A 19,603-nucleotide genomic window follows, 5' to 3' on the forward strand; every position below is an offset into this window, starting at 1 on the left:
AGGGTCTGGAAATCATACAACCCCCCCCACCCCCAATATGTATTTCCGGGGAAAGTTGAATGGCGGCTTTCACTTCCCTACGGATGCTGGGATTGGTGGCGCAATACACGGGCCTGTAAAGGGGGGGGGGGGGGTGACAGGAGTGGGCAGAGTAGAAAACTTACTAGCTGGGCCTGGGACAGAGTGGGCAGGCTAGACTTACTAGATGGTCCTGGGGGTAGACTGGGCGGGCTCCACTTACTACAGAGGCCCGGGGGGGGGGGGTAGAAGACTTAGCAGCTACTCCTGGGGGAGAGTGGCAAGCTAGACTCACTAGATAGGCCTGGGGCAGAGTGGGCAGGCTGGTTTTATTAGGTGGGACTAGGGTTGGATTGGGAGAGCGGCTAGGTGTGTGTGGGGGGGAGGGGGGGTAGACTAGAAAGCTCTAGGGTTAATGGCGCAGTCGGAGCGGGTGGGCCCTGAGGGCAGAATGAGGGGCACGCACCCCCCGCCCTGGAGGTCAGGCCGCGCGTCTATGGACAGGTCAGCTGCATGTTTTGGGGCGGGTGAGGGGCAGCCCCATCTCTGCCCCTCCAGTGCCACACGCGCCTGGCTGACCGGCCTCTTGTGTTTTCCAGACCCATGGACCCCCCCGGCGCGGTGAGGGCCACGCAGAGGCTGCTGGCCCGGATGGTGTCGGTGGCCTCGGAGCGCCTGGCCACCATGGAGCTCACGGAGCGCTTCGAAGTCCTGGGTGAGCTGGGTCGAGGCGCCTACGGTCAGGTGGTGCTGGCCAAGCAGCGGGGCTCAGGTAAGCGGGGGGGGCTCTAGCAGGGGCGCGGGGTGGGGGGACACATCAGGGCGGCCCCCTCCAGTCTCAAGGCTGCGGAGTCCAAGGGCCCCCTCTGTGGGGCGGGATGGGCACCGCCCCTGGTTGATCCCGCCCCGCCCCTGGTTGGCTCAATGTGAGGGATCCGTGGGGGTGTCGGGGTCTGTGGGCCCCCCTTGTTTACCGGGTGTCTCTTGCCCCCACAGGTGTCGGCGTGGCCCTCAAGCTGCTCTCCAGGGCGCGCGTGCCCCGTGACGTCTTCCTCCTCGAGTTCAGCCTCTCTCTGCTCCTCAGCGCCCACCCTGGCATCATCAGCACCCTGGTGGCGGCCTGGCAGACTGCCAGCCACTACGTCTTCGCGCAGGAGGTGGCACCGGCGGGGAGCCTGGAGTCTCTTCTGATGCCAGGGGTAAGACTGGGGGGACACCCGGGGGGAGGAGGGCACCTGGCATCCTGCCACCCTCTGTGCCAGGGTCCCGTCGAATCTAAAGACACTTTAAATGTGCTACATTTAGGCCTCATCCGCACCCGACCCACACATTCATCTGTCCAACAATGCAGCGCTGCGAAACCCAATAAACTGCATATCAAAGCGCTACGAAAGCACTTCCACGTTTCACCAATCCGCTCAATCCCTTGAAACACCCCAGACGGGCACCCTCCACCCCCATATTATTAAGCATCACCCCTTAATGTCGGGGGTCACTGGAATTATGGGCACGAGAGGGCCAAGTTATGTGGCAGGGTTGGGTAAAGTTGTCAGCAATAAAAGGCGGGGTTAAAAAAACACAAAATATTCTAGAACTATGTTGATGACGTTTCACCTTCAAGCTAAAATGACTAAAACCGTCAATGAATAATAACGCAAGTTGTACTAATAAGTGAGAGACGCCATATTTTAGCTGTGAAACCTCTGCTGGTCAATGCAATGGCTGCAGCGGCCTCTGGGTGTCAGCAGAGAGCCATGAAACTCAACCCTGGTTGACCCAGTGAGGAACAGTGACTTGTGTGGTTTAGTTTTAGACGTCAACACCTCCCAGAGAGAACACTCCTCAAAGGGCTCCATCAATCAAAGCCACCACCGGCCTCCAAGCCCCTGAACATTTACAGATTAACCAAATGCGCACATCTGCATTTCTGTCTGGCGGCTGCACCCCTGGCCAGAAGGCTTGTTATTTGTCCGCCCACTTCGACCTCTGTAACAGCGCCCCCTGCTGGCCCCTGGTGCACGCTGCCCTCCAGAACAGGGACTCTTTTATAGCGTTTAAAGCCCCCAGAGCATGCTTTAAAACATACAGTGCACAGTTACCCGTCTCTGCCACCATCGAACACGCGTTGCCATCCTCAGAGTCAGCCATGACCTCACATGGGTCAACCCCCCAGGCCTTCAATGACCCCAAATTGGCGCTCAGCGCTATTCTCTAAGTGGCCGACAGCACCCCCTGACGTCACCACCCACCACTAAAAGAAACTAGCGCCCCCTGTCGGTCGCTTCCCATAGCCAACTGGGTGCCCCTTTAACCCACCCCCAGGCTTGGTTCCTGCCTAGCCCGGGCCTCTGGCTTCCACCCTGGCTCAGGTGTCCTCTGCAGCCTGCACCCCCCATTGCCCCTGCCAGCGCTGCCAACGACAGTACCCACCCATCTACTAACCATCACACCCTACAAGTGTAACAATTCAGACCACTCCAGGCCCCCAAAAGCTTCCAGAATGGCTTGGGCAGCAGGCATTATTCATTTTCAATAAATATTGAATAGTTAAACACAGTTGTTGTGCTAATCTCTAAATTAGACAGGCAGCGCCACCATGTGGTGGATTGTCATTAGTGCAAGTGTTGAGAATTAAGTGCCGGTGCAGTACATAGCAAACCACCACCTCAAATTAAGCACTGTGACCATCACATCTCTGTGTCTTTTACTGATCTCCTGTTTTTGTCTTGTACCCTGTCTCTCCAGGAGGGGATCCCTGAAGTCCTGGTGAAGCGTTGCACGCTGCAGATCTCCAGCGCGCTGCACTACATGCACAGCCTGGGGCTGGTGCACCGAGACGTCAAACCGGACAACGTCATGCTGATGGACCGCGAGTGCCGCTGCGTCAAGCTGAGCGACTTCGGCCTGACCAGCCTGACCGGCTTCAGCATCGCCGCCATGTCCTGCACCAACCCCTACATGGCCCCCGAGCTCTGCCGCCTGAGGGACCCCGACTCCATGGTCCTGCACCCCAGCATCGACGTCTGGGCCTTGGCCGTGCTCATGGTGACCACGCTGACCGGCTTCTTCCCCTGGGAGCGCGCCCTGCCCTCCGACAGACACTACAAGGAGCTCTACTGGTGGCAGGTGAGAGGGACCAGTGCACCCACTCCCAGATACTGGCAGCAGTTCACACCCCAGGCCCAGGACTGTGCCAAGCAGATGCTGACCTTTGACCCCCAGAGACGCTGCACAGTCAGCACAGTTCAGCAATACCTGGACGTACCATGGAAGACAGTCAGTTCAGAGAGCGGGCCAGCGGAAGAGGTGGAGCTGCAGGGGCTTCTGGGGCGGCCAGAAGAGGCGGAGCTTGAGGAGGCAGGGGAGATGGAGCTGCAGGACGAGGCGCATGAAGAGGCGGAACTGTACCAGGAAGAGGCGGAGCTGTACCAGGAAGAGGCGGAACTGTACCAGGAAGTGGCGGAACTGTACCACGAAGAGGCGGAACTGTACCAGGAAGAGGCGGAACTGCACCAGGAAGAGGCGGAACTGCACCAGGAAGAGGCAGAACTGTACCAGGAAGAGGCAGAACTGTACCAGGAAGAGGCGGAACTGTACCAGGAAGAGGCGGAACTGTACCAGGAAGAGGCGGAACTGCACCAGGAAGAGGCGGAATTGCCCCAGGAAGTGGCAGAACTGCACCAGGAAGAGGCGGAACTGCCTGAAGAGGTAGAACTGCACTACAACGTGGTGGAATTGCACGAAGAGGTTGAGCTTGAAAGGGATGTGGAATATCAGGAAGAAGTGGAACAGGACACAGTGGATTTATATGGAGAAATGGAGCTGCACGGAGAGCTGGAGCTGCACAGCGAGGTGGAACTGCACGGAGAGGTGGAACTGCACGGAGAGGTGGAACTCCAGGAAGAAGTGTACGAAGAGGATGAGATGGTGATGGAACAACACTACGAGCTGGAGGACCAGGAGGACGCGACTCTGCAGTTCATCATTATGTTCACAAAAGGCGCTGAGGGTCTCCTTCCGGATACATTACTCGTCGTGGAGATCACCGACGAGGACGCCCCTCGTGCTCACGGCGCTGAGCTCGAAATCACGTGACCACAAGTTCATTGTTGGGTGAGTAAAATGAGTATAAATGTGTAGTGTATGAGGGATCCCACCTAAATGTATATGAAAGAAGTGCAGACAATACCTCTAAAAGGCTCGCATGTGAGAGTCACTGCCGTAAGATAGCACTGTAGAAGATAGCACTTTAACAGGACACTTTAAAAGGTACCACTACAAAATATAGCACTTTAAAAGGTACCACTTTGGAAAGACACAAACTTTAAATGAATGCATGGAAGATACCACTGTAAGACTAGTGAGAGGGAGAGTCCGGTCTGCTGCAGGCACTGGCAAGAAGCTAGAGCCCAGGGTCAACCGAGGGCAAACAACAGACAAGAACCTCAGTGTCCTAAAACCCGAGGACCTTTGAGTCAAAATCCTGGCAGCAGACAGCCCTGTCTTAAAACCGACGGCTCCCGATACTGGCACCAGACAAGAACCTCACTGTCCTAAAAACGGAGGTTTCCAAATCTGGAAACATTGAGCCACTTTCCTCTCTCTATGCGCACAAGTCTAACGCATTCTCAGGTCCACCAGCGATGGTAAATTTGGGAACGTGTCAGGATGCACGGGCGGGTGCGCGAGAAGAGCGGCGCTCCACCTCTAGGACGCCGCCATGCCACGGAGTAACTGGGGTGAATGTGTGACAGTGATCCACATTCTGTCCATCACTGTTGTGTTTGCAATTACCGCACGGAGTAACGCACGGCAGCAATCCACACCGCCTCGCGTCACTCTAAATTTATCAAGCCGTTCAGCACACACAGTGTCCTTGCGTGCCTTGATGACTCCCATGTAGGTTTTGTGTCGCCCCTGCGTCCCTGCAAGGGTGATGCAAAACCACGACAAAGATGTACCTGAGGGTTGCAGATGTTGACAGCAGCCATGTCCTAAAATCCAAGGGCTCCAGACACTGGCAACAGAGGAGAAACTCGCTATCGTTATTAGTAAGGGCTCCATGTGAGCACATGCTTTGAATGTAAGAGGAACCCTACTTTTAGTCGCTTGTAAATGATTCGCCCCACTTAGGGGCCCTGCACACACTGGCTCGCTTCACTCTCCTGGAAAACACAGGCTCGCTTCCCTCTCCTGCACACACGGACACGCTTCACTCTCCTGCGCACGCTGGCTCGCTTCACTCTCCTGCACACAGGGGCTCGCTTCCCTCTCCTGCACATTCTGGCACGCTTCACTCTCCTGCACACACAGACTCGCTTCATTTTCCTGCACACACTGGCACGCTTCACGCTCCTGCACACACTGGCACGCTTCACTCTCCTGCACACACTGGCAGGCGTCACTCTCCTGCACACACTGGCACGCTACACTCTCCTGCACACACTGGCACGCTTCACTCTCCTGCACACACTGGCACGCTTCACTCTCCTGCACACACTGGCATGCTTCCCTCTCCTGCACACATGGGCTCGCTTCCCTCTCCTGCACACGGGCTCGCTTCACTCTCCTGCACACGGGCTCGCTTCACTCTCCTGCACACACTGGCTTGCTTCACTCTCCTGCACACGGGCTCGCTTCACTCTCCTGCACACACTGGCACGCTTCCCTCTCCTGCACACATGGGCTCGCTTCACTCTCCTGCACACGGGCTCGCTTCACTCTCCTGCACACGGGCTCGCTTCACTCTCCTGCACACACTGGCATGCTTCACTCTCCTGCACACACTGGCATGCTTCACTCTCCTGCACACACGGGCTCGCTTCACTCTCCTGCACACACGGGCTCGCTTCACTCTCCTGCACACACGGGCTCGCTTCACTCTCCTGCACACAGGGGCTCGCTTCACTCTCCTGCACACTCTGGCATGCTTCACTCTCCTGCACACACTGGCACGCTTCACTCTCCTGCACACTCTGGCACGCTTCACTCTCCTGCACACACGGGCTCGCTTCACTCTCCTGCACACACGGGCATGCTTCACTCTCCTGCACACTCTGGCATGCTTCCCCCTCCTGCACACACTGGCACACATCACTCCCCTGCACACTGTTGCATGCTTCACTCTCCTGCACACACTGGCATGCTTCACTCTCCTGCGCTCGCTGGCTCGCTTCACTCTCCTGCACACAGGGGCTCGCTTCCCTCTCCTGCACATTCTGGCACGCTTCACTCTCCTGCACACGCTGGCTCGCTTCACTCTCCTGCACACAGGGGCTCGCTTCCCTCTCCTGCACATTCTGGCACGCTTCACTCTCCTGCACACACATACTCGCTTCATTTTCCTGCACACACTGGCACGCTTCACGCTCCTGCACACACTGGCACGCTTCACTCTCCTGCACACACTGGCATGCTTCCCTCTCCTGCACACATGGGCTCGCTTCCCTCTCCTGCACACGGGCTCGCTTCACTCTCCTGCACACGGGCTCGCTTCACTCTCCTGCACACACTGGCTCGCTTCACTCTCCTGCACACGGGCTCGCTTCCCTCTCCTGCACACACTGGCATGCTTCCCTCTCCTGCACACATGGGCTCGCTTCACTCTCCTGCACACGGGCTCGCTTCACTCTCCTGCACACGGGCTCGCTTCACTCTCCTGCACACACTGGCATGCTTCACTCTCCTGCACACACTGGCATGCTTCACTCTCCTGCACACACTGGCACGCTTCACTCTCCTGCACACACGGGCTCGCTTCACTCTCCTGCACACACGGGCTCGCTTCACTCTCCTGCACACAGGGGCTCGCTTCACTCTCCTGCACACTCTGGCATGCTTCACTCTCCTGCACACACTGGCACGCTTCACTCTCCTGCACACTCTGGCACGCTTCACTCTCCTGCACACACGGGCTCGCTTCACTCTCCTGCACACACGGGCATGCTTCACTCTCCTGCACACTCTGGCATGCTTCCCCCTCCTGCACACACTGGCACGCATCACTCCCCTGCACACTCTTGCATGCTTCACTCTCCTGCACACACTGGCATGCTTCACTCTCCTGCACACACTGGCATGCTTCACTCTCCTGCACACTCTGGCATGCTTCACTCCCCTGCACACACTGGCACGCTTCACTCCCCTGCACACACTGGCACGCTTCACTCTCCTGCACACACTGGCATGCTTCACTCTCCTGCACACAAGGGCACGCTTCCCTCTCCTGCACACACAGGCTCGCTTCCCTCTCCTGCACACATGGGCACGCTTCCCTCTCCTGCACACACGGGCATGCTTCACTCTCCTGCACACACTGGCACGCTTCCCTCTCCTGCACACACGGGCACGCTTCCCTCTCCTGCACACACAGCACGCTTCCCTCTCCTGCACACACTGGCATGCTTCACTCTCCTGCACACACTGGCATGCTTCACTCTCCTGCACACACTGGCTCGCTTCACTCTCCTGCACACACTGGCACGCTTCACTCTCCTGCACACACTGGCACGCTTCACTCTCCTGCGCACACTGGCACGCTTCACTCTCCTGCACACACAGGAACGTTTCACTCTCCTGCACACACTGGCACGCTTCACTCTCCTGCACACAAGGGCACGCTTCCCTCTCCTGCACACACAGGCTCGCTTCCCTCTCCTGCACACATGGGCACGCTTCCCTCTCCTGCACACACGGGCATGCTTCACTCTCCTGCACACACTGGCACGCTTCCCTCTCCTGCACACACGGGCACGCTTCCCTCTCCTGCACACTGGCACGCTTCCCTCTTCTGCACACACGGGCTCGCTTCACTCTCCTGCACACACTGGCATGCTTCCCTCTCCTGCACACACTGGCATGCTTCACTCTCCTGCACACACTGGCACGCTTCACTCTCCTGCACACACTGGCTCGCTTCACTCTCCTGCACACACTGGCTCGCTTCACTCTCCTGCACACACGGGCACGCTTCACTCTCCTGCACACACTGGCACGCTTCACTCTCCTGCACACACTGGCTCGCTTCACTCTCCTGCACACACTGGCTCGCTTCACTCTCCTGCACACACTGGCATGCTTCCCTCTCCTGCACACACGGGCACGCTTCACTCTCCTACACACACTGGCATGCTTCACTCTCCTGCACACACTGGCATGCTTCCCTCTCCTGCACACACTGGCACCCTTCACTCTCCTGCACACACGGGCACGCTTCCCTCTCCTGCACACATGGGCATGCTTCCCTCTCCTGCACACACGGGCACGCTTCCCTCTCCTGCACACACAGCACGCCTCACTCTCCTGCACACACAGGCACGCTTCACTCTCCTGCACACACAGGCACGCTTCACTCTCCTGCACACACTGGCATGCTTCACTCTCAGGCCTCCTATCCGAGGGGCTTCCTGAAACTAATGGTATTTTTCTGCCCCCTATAGAAATGTACAGGGTGTGAGCAATTGTTAGACAACCCAGGTCAAATACAAATGTCCTACACTAGAGAGAGTGGGGTGGCCAGGGAAAGACATGTATGATGCACGGAATCCCCACTCCAGGTGACTGGTGGTGAGATTCTGCCCCAGTGCCCGTCCACGTCTCCTGGCACTGTACCCACCTTGCATTGGCATGACCACACTCTGGGCTGTGTCACACCCGCTTGCACCCACAGCACCGCTCTCCGGGTGGGTAATGATGCATGATCCTCCCTGTTGTGAAGAACATCCAATGCAGTAAATCATACATGTTCTAAGCATGTTCTAAGCATGTTGTGCTTCTCTTCTCCAGGGTGTCAAGTTCGATCAGGGTTGGAGGTGGGAGCGACCAACGAGCGCTGCAACCGTCTGAGGCAGTTCTGCATCTACGGCTTCACCTGAGGGGTCTCTCCCAGGGACCAGTGAGGAAGAGGAGTGCGTTTGCTGCAATGAAGAGCAGTAGGTGTAGCTTCAGAGCTCTGTCGGCTTTTAGCTTCATCCCCTGGGAGGGTGGAATGGTGGCCACGGCTCAAGTCTTGTCTTCACCGACTGACCATGAATGAACTGCAGTGGTCTGTGGACTTCTGAGCACTGTTCCTTAAACCTGTGGAGACCGGGTTGGATGCTCCTGGCGCCGCGTGCCAATGGACAGAGGATGGATTCATTTTGTACCAAGAGTAGAGGCGAGATACTCCCTGGAGTCGGTGGGAATGTCACCAGATCGGGGTTTGAGAACTCCTGATGCTGCTGAGAACCCTTGGAATGATTCAAGTGACCCTTGCGTCTGGTTCCTCCTGCAGGCACCAGGAAAGGTGCAGGGTTGGACCTGGAGACGCAGAAGGCTCTGGAGCCCCTTGATACAAGTGCTGTGTGACAGAGTCTCACACACCAGAGGAACCACCTGGACCAGGCTCTTCAGGAGAATCCGGAGCTTTCGCAAAGGACAGTGGGGACTGGTGTTTGTGACCGGTCGGGGGGAGATGGATCCCTCTGGTTTATGTGTCTGATACAACTTTCTAAGTCAAGGAAAAATGTGCCCTGTGAACCCCCTGAGATATACACTGGGATCTGTGGACGTGCAGGGGTGTGTTACTGTTAATAATGGGGAGAAGAATAAATGGCAAATAAAAAGTGATGAAACCTGTCTAAGAATGTGGTGATGTTTGTTCTGCTTGAGTGACCATCCTTCCTGTCCCGGCGTGTTACTGTGATGATCAACAGCTTTTTAGATGCTGATTCCCCCTCATGGCATCTCCATCACCCATTCCATGCCCACTCCCTCCTGCCGCAACCCCCCATGAGCTTCCAGTTGAATCCACTAAAATTCACCCCACAGATAGGAATCAATTCTCCTCCATCTGTCTCTCGACTGCATGAGCGTTGCACCACACTGGTCACCCACCACTGCCTATCCTCCGATCCCCACCTCCAGTGGGACATTTCCCCGTCACCCCCTCTCTCGGTATCTGCATTGTGTGCAGTGGTCACTCATCCTTCCCACGTCACCAGAACAGCCCTTCTCTGCACCCTTTTATCAGTCAGTAATACCCTCAATGCATCGTACAACTCCACGCGTCCTCTGTATCCAGGCTATTGTTGACTGATCGAAGGGGGCCAAGAAGGACCCGCACATTCATTTCTGGATGCAGCCTTCAATGTGTTGTATCATTTGCACGCACCATCAGCGCCTGCATCTGGAATCCTGGATGCAGCCTTTGATGCGACATACCATCTCCTTGCATCATTCATGCCTGCACCTCCAAACCAGGATCCCGCCCTCAATGCAGCCTTCAATGTGTCGCACCATCTCCAGGCATCAACCATGCGTGCACCTCCAAACCATGATCCCTCACTCGATGCAGCCTTCAATGCGTCGTACCATCTCCAGGCATCATCCATGCGTGCACCTCCAAACTAGGATCCCGCCCGAGATACAGCTTTCAATGCGTCATACCATCTCCTTGCATAATCCATGCGTGTTCTTCTAAACCTGGATCCCGCCCTCGATGCAGCCTTCAATGCTTCGTACCATATGCAGGCATTTCAGTAGTTCATCAGGAGTGGCTTCTTTCTGTAATTCTCTAACACTTTCAATGGTATTGTCAAACACTGTGGTCCCCGCCACCCATCTGGCTGATACACTGGGGAACATCGCAGACATTTTAGTTTGCGCTGTATCTTTTGCTACTTGATCAGCAAAGGCATTTCCCTCCCCTGTAGTATCAATGATTTTCTTGTGGGCGCTACACTTAATGATGGCCACCTTCTCTGGTAAGGTTAATGCATTCAACAATCTTTCGATCAAAGGGCCATGTTGTATTCTTTGACCATGGGAGGTAAGAAATCCTCGTTCCCTCCACAGCCGCCCAAAACTATGGGCTACGCCAAAGGCGTACTGGCTGTCTGTAAAAATATTTACTCTTACACCTTCGCTCAGTTCACATGCTCTTAATAATTCTATTAGTTCAGCTGCTTGCGCTGAATGATGGGAAACCCGAGCGGTCTCCACTACCGTTCTGAGGGTAGTTATAGCATATGCAGCTGTTATTGTGCCATCTGGTAACTTGAAACATGAGCCATCCACATACAACTCCCCTTGGGGTTCAGATAAAGGGGTGTCAGTGAGGTCTACTCGTCCCTTCGTTTCTTCTTCAGTCCGAAATATACAATCATGGATATTGTCCTTTTGATCACTCGAAGGGAGGGGTAGTAACGTGGCTGGATTCAGAGTGGCACATCGTTTAATAGTAATGTGGGGTGCAAATAGAGTTAATTTGTAAACAGTCAATCGTGCACTTGTAAGGTGCTGAATTTTTGTTCGGTTCAATAATATATCCACAGCATGCGGTACCATCACTGTAAGGTCAGTATTCAAGACAATCCCCTCCGACTGTCGAATGGCCACCGCCACAGCAGCAGTAGCCCTTAAACAGCTAGGAAGGGCTCTGGCAACATTATCCAATACTGCCGAAAAATATGCACATGGTCGTTGTTTTCCGCCAAAACCTTGTGTTAGCACTGAAAGAGAACAACCGTCCACCTCATGCACATAAAGTACAAAAGGTTTTCGGTAGTCCGAAGTACCCAAGAAAGCAAAGAGCAGATTTCAAAGAATCAAAAGCATCCTGACATTCATCCGTCCAGGGCAAGGATTCATGCACATCTTTGGTAGTCAAATGCAACAAGGGTTTAGCCAGAAGAGAAAAATTAGGAATCCATTGGCGACAGTAAGAGGTTATGCCAAGAAAAGCACGAACATCACGTTGAGTACGGGGAACAGACATGTTAGTAATAACAGTTATTATCTTCGGGAGTCAGTCTCCTCCCCGCTTTCGACAGTAAATGACCAAGATAGGTCACTTCCTGTCGACAATATTGAAATTTGGATAAGGATACCTTATTACCGTTAGCTGCTAAATGGGTCAATAATTTAACAGTGGCCTCTTTGCAACCTTCTGCTATGTCTGATGCCACCAGTATGTCATCCACATATTGGATGAGAACATTAACAGGAGGTAGGACTAATTAATCTAGTACTGCTTTTAGTGCTTGGCTATAAATACTGGGACTCTCGGTATAGCCTTGGGGAGCGCGACAAAATCTAAAACTGCGACCAGATAATGAGAATCGGAAAATATGACGGCTGTCAGGGTGGATTGGAATGCTAAAGAAAGCATTCTTCAAATCTATCACTGAGAACTTCTGTGCAGTAGGGGGAATCATAGTAAGAATTGCAGTGATATCCGAAACCACAGGATATTGGGGAATCACTATTTTATTAACCTCTCTGAGGTCAATTACAAAACGATAGGTATCTTTGTAGTCAGGGTCACCATCCAGTGGAGCCTTCTTCAAAATCGGTAAAATGGGGCTATTACAAACATTAGCAGCTGTTTCCTCTACCACTCCTTTCTTAATCAAGTCACGAATGATGTGTAATAAGGCCTGCTCGCCCTCTGGCGAAATTAGATATTGTGGGATACGCGGCAAATGTGCATTCGGTTTCAAAGTAATTGATACAGGGGGTATTTTTAACAATCCTACATCTGTGTCCCCTCGAGCCCAAAGGGTCTGGGGAATCTTGGAAAATTCAGGTGGAAGATGTTCATTTGTGGCAAAATATTGAGACGTGCATTTAGTGGGAGGCTGCATGGTTAAATAAACACCGTCAGGAGAACAGTATATGCGAGTTTGCAATTTCTTTAATATATCCAATCCTAACAGATTCTCCCCACAACTGGAAGTAAGCAAAAATGATGAGGCCACAGTAACTGGGCCGATAGTAAATGGAAGTGGCTTAGAAATGGGGCTTACCACGGGAATTCCTGAGAAACCCACTGATACGTTATTTTGCCCAGACAAAGCAGCCCCTGGGACCAGTGAATGAGCAACAGAACTATTCATTGCTCCAGTATCCACCAAAAACTTCTCAGATGTCCCCATCAATTACCCCAGTACATAAGGCCCCTGTTGGTCAACTGATATGTGGCCCCTGCTCTGTCCGTGGCTGTCTCATGCATAACCATTTCCATCATAACCATCCTCTAGATCACGGGTACTCATAGTACGGGCCATTGGCGGCCCGGCAAGCCTTCCGTGGCAGCCCGCGGACCTTGAGACATCATACCCGTATTTTGCATTTTTTTTTAAAGATTGTCTGCAGCAGCGCGAGAGACTCTGCTGCTCTGTGGGGGCCGGGCGATGCTAGCGATAGCCAGAGTAAAGCTGCAGGGGCCTAAGAGGAGGTGAAATCCATCAAGCCTCATTAACTTGCAAATCGTCTTTTAAAGGCCTGTTAAGTATTCGGGTGCGGCTGTGAGTGTGTGTGTGCTGCCCCTGCTGACACACAGGCAGGGTGAGATGAGAGGGAGTGAGAGGGAGGGAGAGTGAGAGGGAGTGAGAGGGAGGGAGACAGAGAGGGAGTGAGAGGGAGGGAAAGGAGGGAGACGGAGAGGGAGTGAGAGGGAGGGGGACAGAGAAGGAGGGAGGAAAAGGGAGGGAAAGGGAGGAGACAGAGAGGGAGTGAGAGGGGGGAAAAGGGAGGGAAAGGGAGTTAGAGGGAGGGGGACGGAGAGGAGTGAGAGGGAGGGAGGGAGATGGAGAGGGAGTGAGAGGGAGGAAATAGGAGGGAGGGAGACGGAGAGGGGGTGAGAGGGAGGAAAAGGGAGGGAAAGGGAGTGAGAGCGAGTGAGAGGGAGGGAAAGGGAGTGAGAGGGAGGGAGAGTGAGAGGGAGGGAGACGGAGAGGGAGTGAGAGGGAGGAAAAGGGAGGGAAAGGGAGTGAGAGACAGTGAGAGGGAGTGAGAGGGATTGAGACAGGGGGGAGAGAGGGAGGGAGACTGAGAGAGAGAAAGAGAGAGACAGGGAGGGAGAGAGGGAGAGCTAGAGAGAGGGAGGGAGACAGAGAGAGAACGAGAGAGAGAGAGATGTGTGTATGCCGGGTCTGGTGGCTCAGTGGATGAAGGCGTCGCTGCAGGGACCTGTGATCAACCTCATGGTCAGTTTTTTTATTGCTCTAGTCCCGCCCCCTCCCCCAATGACCCCGCCCCCACCGGTGCAGCCCTCGGACACAAACCAAACTGTAAATTTGGCCCCCGAGAGAAAGTTTGTGAGTACCCATGCTCTAGATAATCTTCATTGTAGTAGTGTCTCCCTTGAGGATCATCAAAATAATTCCTCCCCGTCTCTCCACCGGACATGTCCCCACGTCTCATACTATTCCGATCACTACGGCCTCGTCCTCTTCCTCTTCCTCTATTACAAGTTCCTCGTTCACATAACAATGGACACTGAGCTCACCAGTGTCCCTCTTGTCTACAATTGGAACACTGATTTATCCCTATGCTCGGAGTCGGACCCATTCTTCCGCCCGATCCATCATTGCCCTTCTTGGAAATGAACCTCTTCCAGCATTTTGTCCCCTACTAACTTGTTGCAACAGCACTCGGGTCTTTAACTCCTTAACCTTTTTATCAGACTTGTCCTTGCTCTCATTTTCTCGATGTTCATAATACTGGGCCATGCTGAGAATAACTGAAGGGGTCGAAGTGGTCCATGTACTCTGAGCAGCCTGTAATCGTGCCATTACTTCTGGCAACAAATTAGTGACAAATCTATTCACAAATAATCGTATGCCACCTTCCGTGGACAGGTCTTGCCCACTAAAGTCAATAAATACTTTCTCAAACCTGGTGAAAAAATCAGATACACTTTCATCCTTTTTCTGTTTACAAGCCGTTAATTGATCCCAATCCACTTTTCGCGGGGGAATAAGAGTTTACATATATGTTATGATTCGAGCGGGTATAGCTAAAATCTCATCCGTAGGTTTATCACCCGGTTTCCGATCCTTATCCCATACTTTAATCTGATCCCAGGTCCCTCCAAGTTCTGCGGCGTGATCCGAGTCATGTACCTGTCTCCATATATCTACTGGGATCAAGAGGCCGAAAAATAGTTTGATGTCGGCTAAAGTCATAACGGCCGAGTTTGCGGCTTCTGTTAGTTCTTTATAATAGGCTGTAGGATTTTTACGTGGGTCAGGAAGTTGGGCTTTTAAAGTAAGAACCTCACTTTGCTTCCAAGGGGTATAAACCAATTGCTCTTGGAAACGTGCCTCTACACGATTTCTGGTCACTGTTCAACCTCCATCTCTTACTTCGGGAATCTCTGGATGGAAAGAGGGTGGACTTCTCTCATGTGATGTTGCGCCCCCCTTTCTGAACAATTCCTATGCATTCGTTCTCGGTATTGTATCAGGGTCTCAACATTGTGGAACACCTCTTCGGCTTGAATGTTGAACTTAAAAGCTCGATCCCTGATATCACATAATATCTGAGGAGCAAGCCCTTCCTCAAAACATTGTTCCGATAAGGAAATTAATCGAATCGCCATGTGTTCTAATGCCAATTGTTGCGTAACTGGTTCGAAATCTTTCATAGTACTCCAAATATCCTCTAAAGTATAAATTGGATTCCGTATCCATTGGGATGCCTGAACCACAATAGCCCGTCTCTCTTCAGATCCTAAGGATGATCGAGTAAAAACTCGTCGGCCTTCTAAACCCCCTACGGGGCGTCGCATCTGAAGAGGCTTTGGTCATTCCCATTGGGGAGACCGTTGATCCTACAGCTGGGGATGTCAAAACCACCTGGGACAAGGGAGAAGCAGCCACCGGCCCAGGTAGCAAAGTAATCAAATCTGAGGTAGTTGGACGAACGGAGCCGGAGGGTGCACGGCTACCGGTGCTGTAGCGACTGAGGGCACCGCTGCGGAAGATGGGGCTCCAGCCCTCCCTATCCTAGATATTGGGACCACAGGATATAAACCTTGAGAGCCAAATGGGGTGGTGGACTGGCTTCAAATAATTCCTCTATCTCATCTTCTGCATCAGTCCGTGTCACGTAACTCTTATCTGACTGTAATCGAAATTGTCTATCCATTTGTTCAATATTTTTCTCTACCTTTTCTTTTTCATATGCTACTGCTTTTTGGGTAACAGTCTGTCCAGCTTTAATTTTTCCCAATTTTTCCTCTCTTATCCACCGCCGTTTCGCCTCCTTTAACCATAGGTTCAGGGAGTCGAACATAGTTTGACGGCTCCTCTTCATAAACAATTTGTTCTGCAAATAATTAATCTTTCTTTCATCAAAAGACCCCGTTAAAGGCCATTGTAATTCTGAGTTATCTTTAGTATATTTGTTCCATAATGTATTGAACAAGATGGGAGAAATACCATGTTTGAAATACATATCAAAACTGGGGCTGCCTTCCGGAGGAGCAGGCTGTCTTTCTTCCAGCCGTCCACTCCGACGACGGCAGCACCCAAAACATAATTTACTAAAACACGACATGTTTATAAATTCAATAACTCATACCATTTCAACCAGACTTACTCACATGGACGCGTCCGTTCATCGCATACCCTTTCACTCCTAACTCATATAATCTCACTTAACATACATAAAGTGCATAAATTTCGATCGATAGAAACAATTCGGTCATGAATTCAAAATACCAAATGACATGTCTTATACTCGAACAGAGCCCGTCGACTCCTGTTCGGGGAATCGATCACACCGGATTCCAGACCACCAAAGATTCACAAAAGAGACAGTTCAAAGACTGCCCCGAGATCACCAGACAGGCGGACCATGAACCCTCTTACTGACCATCCCATAGTCCTGTGCTGGTTGGGCCGGGCGTCTGGGCACGTAGCTACAGAACCCAAGCTTACCCAGTTGCTCCTAGGGCTTTTCCGAAGAGGATTTGGCCGAGTGAGCACCCTCCGTGCAACACTAAGGCGTCCGATGTTGGCTCAAATAGTCACCAAGCATGTCTGTGGGGCATCCGCCCGTGCAGTCACTCCACTGCCACGTCAGACCCTCAGATTCCCTGTGGTTCACTAACCACCAAATTCCATACACAGTTAACTGTTTCCCTGAGCCACTTCTCCAAAGTGCTCGTTACAAAGTCAACAAAGGACTAACAATACAATTCACTCACCTGGTGCACTCAGGTCTGACTGCGCGTTCTCCAATGCCGACTCCTTTATAGACCAATACGGTCAGCTGTTCCGGGTTAAGCCCGAAGGACTCCGGCGAAGGGTTATTTAGCAGCTGGGAAGGTCACTGGGCTCGAGAGTGGAATTTCCTTTTCTACCAGAAACTGGTTTCTCAATTAGGATCCTCTTTCAATCCACCCACTCGACCAGAACCCCTCCCCGTCCCTCTTCTCCTGTTTACAGTAGGGGACAACCCTATCACGGAGTCCCGGCGGAGTCGCCAACTGAAGTACTAAAAATTATATACCATAGAGCTATACTTACCAATAGCCCATATACCTTATTTATCAAGAATAAGTCAGTCGGCAATGGAGAAGGTTCAATCGTTTATTTTGCAAAAAGCGCCCTATATAGGGGAGCCTCACTCTCGTCACAACCTTCAAAGGTGCGCACAGGAGACTGCTGGATTACATTCAAAGCAGTGCATATATACTTTCAGCATACCTCATGGAAACCCCGTACATGGAAAAGTACCACTTCTCGTGAAGCCAATAGGAAAACCCATATAAGGCACAATTGATTGATTCGAAACTCAGCTTAAGTTATTCCGGGGGTAGGTCAGTAAAGGTGCTTCCCTTTCATTCTGGGACACGGGAGTACAGGCATGGCGCCTGCAAGAATGTGCTCATCCTACAAGAAAGACAGATGCGACCTTGAGTTTCCTAAGTTAGAATCAATGGCCCTTTCATAGCCCAGGCCGGCCTCTCAGGCTCTCTACACAGTAGCAGGTCATGTGCTTTCCTAATTAACGAAAGAGACACGGGGAAATGAAACCAAAATGGCATTCGTTCAGTTTAGGCCCACTTCTTAATGTGGGCATGATTCGAGTGTATTTACAGGGGTTTTTCCTAAGGTAGCATTGATATATTGGATACATTAAGCCAACATTATATAATATCGATTTTATATTCCTTCAGTACCATCTCCATGCATCATCCATGCGTGCACCTCCAAACCAGGATCCCGCCCTCGATGCAGCCTTCAATGCGTCGTAACAACTCCATGCATCATCCACACCTGCACCTCCAAACCAGGATCCCGCCCTCGATGCAGCCTTCAATGCGTCGTAACATCTCCATGCATCATCCACACCTGCACCTCCAAAGCAGGATCCCGCCCTCGATGCAGCCTTCAATGCGTCGTAACATCTCCATGCATCACCCACACCTGCACCTCCTAACCAGGATTCGAGCATCAATGGAGACTTCAATGCCTCGTACCATCTCCATGCATCATCCATGCATGCACCTCCAAACCAGTATCCCGCCCTCGATGCAGCCTTCAATGCATCATACATCTCCAGGCATCATCCATGCATGCACCTCCAAACCAGGATCCCGCCCTCGATGCAGCCATCAATGCATTGTACATCTCCATGCATCATCCATGCGTGCACTCCCAAACCAGGATCCATCCATCCATACAGCCTTCAATGCGTCTTACTATCTCCATGCATCATTCATGCTTGCACTTCCAAACCAGGATCCCGCCCTCAATGCAACCTTCAATGCCTCGTACTGTAGTGTAGTTCATATATTCCCAATGATAGGCTCTGCACATTGGAATAATATACACTATAGATTTGACATAGCAGTGTGGTCAGTATGTCTCTATCGAGTATATTAAACTTAATTGTGTGTATGCCAGCTAACTCAGAGGTCACTAGAAACTTTCTTGAATAAACTAGAAGGGATTAGTTTCTGACAACCGCATAAACATGACAACTTTGTTTCCCCTAGAATCGAAACGATATCTTCAGAGTTGTGGAAACAATAGATAACTATTTTCCTCAGTCAATCGTGCATGCTTCGTTTCCACAGATTTGCATAGAAATAGAGAGACGAGCGTTTCAATAAAAGGGTTTATTGAACAGTCTTATTTCTCATGCAAGAGATATGAACTGCTACAATCGTTAGACAGAATGCAAAGTATAATGCGTACAGCGTAAACAGTAATATAAAATAATACTGTAATAGCATTGTCTGCTGCTAAGACATATATAAAAAATACATACATAAATAACACAGTCTAAAATACTCAACTAGTGCTTCTAAAATGCGCCTACCCCAGTGTACCTAACCTAGGTCTAGTACGAGGGAAGAAGTAGATGTTGTCTTTAGCATAGGTTTAGTTTTTGCCAAGAATTGCCAAAGGTTTCTTTAGGTTCTAATCAGCTCCATACCTTAGAATGAGAGAGGTTGGTATCTCTTTCCCAGAACTCGATTTCCCAACACCCCGCAAGGGGAGTCAGGAACACTGGAGCTGGATTCTCGGCAGGAGGATGACAGCGTCTAGTCAGTGTGCCAGCTGGAGAGTTGGCTTCCTTCGGGACTTGCGGTGGCGAGCTGCGTCGTGCAAGTAGGTGGTCGAACTGCACCGAACCACATTGTGCTTTTTGCCATAGCAAGTGATGGTATATTTATACCTTGAAGGTGTTTAGGAATGCCAGTATTGACGTAAAGTCGGGCATATGAACGTCATGAATGAACCCCTAAGGAATAGATGTTCACGCATAATAAATGAGTTCTTGGAGAAATCAATATCCAAGCAAG

At 51.9% G+C, this 19,603-nt stretch overlaps 1 protein-coding gene across 1 annotated transcript; it reads left to right on the top strand.

The window, feature by feature from the left end:
- The first annotated feature begins 621 nt into the window (after positions 1–621).
- On the top strand, positions 622–9,109 carry LOC144798196 (putative serine/threonine-protein kinase SBK3). Its single transcript, XM_078668943.1, has 4 exons — positions 622–790; positions 1,015–1,217; positions 2,764–4,131; positions 8,803–9,109. Exons 1-3 carry the CDS (start codon positions 622–624, stop codon positions 4,111–4,113), a joined length of 1,722 nt encoding a protein of 573 aa, XP_078525069.1. The 3' UTR covers positions 4,114–4,131; positions 8,803–9,109.
- Positions 9,110–19,603: the final 10,494 nt, after the last annotated feature.

This window comes from Lissotriton helveticus, chromosome 12 (genome assembly GCF_964261635.1).
Source record: "Lissotriton helveticus chromosome 12, aLisHel1.1, whole genome shotgun sequence".
Taxonomy (NCBI): Eukaryota; Metazoa; Chordata; class Amphibia; order Caudata; family Salamandridae; genus Lissotriton; species Lissotriton helveticus.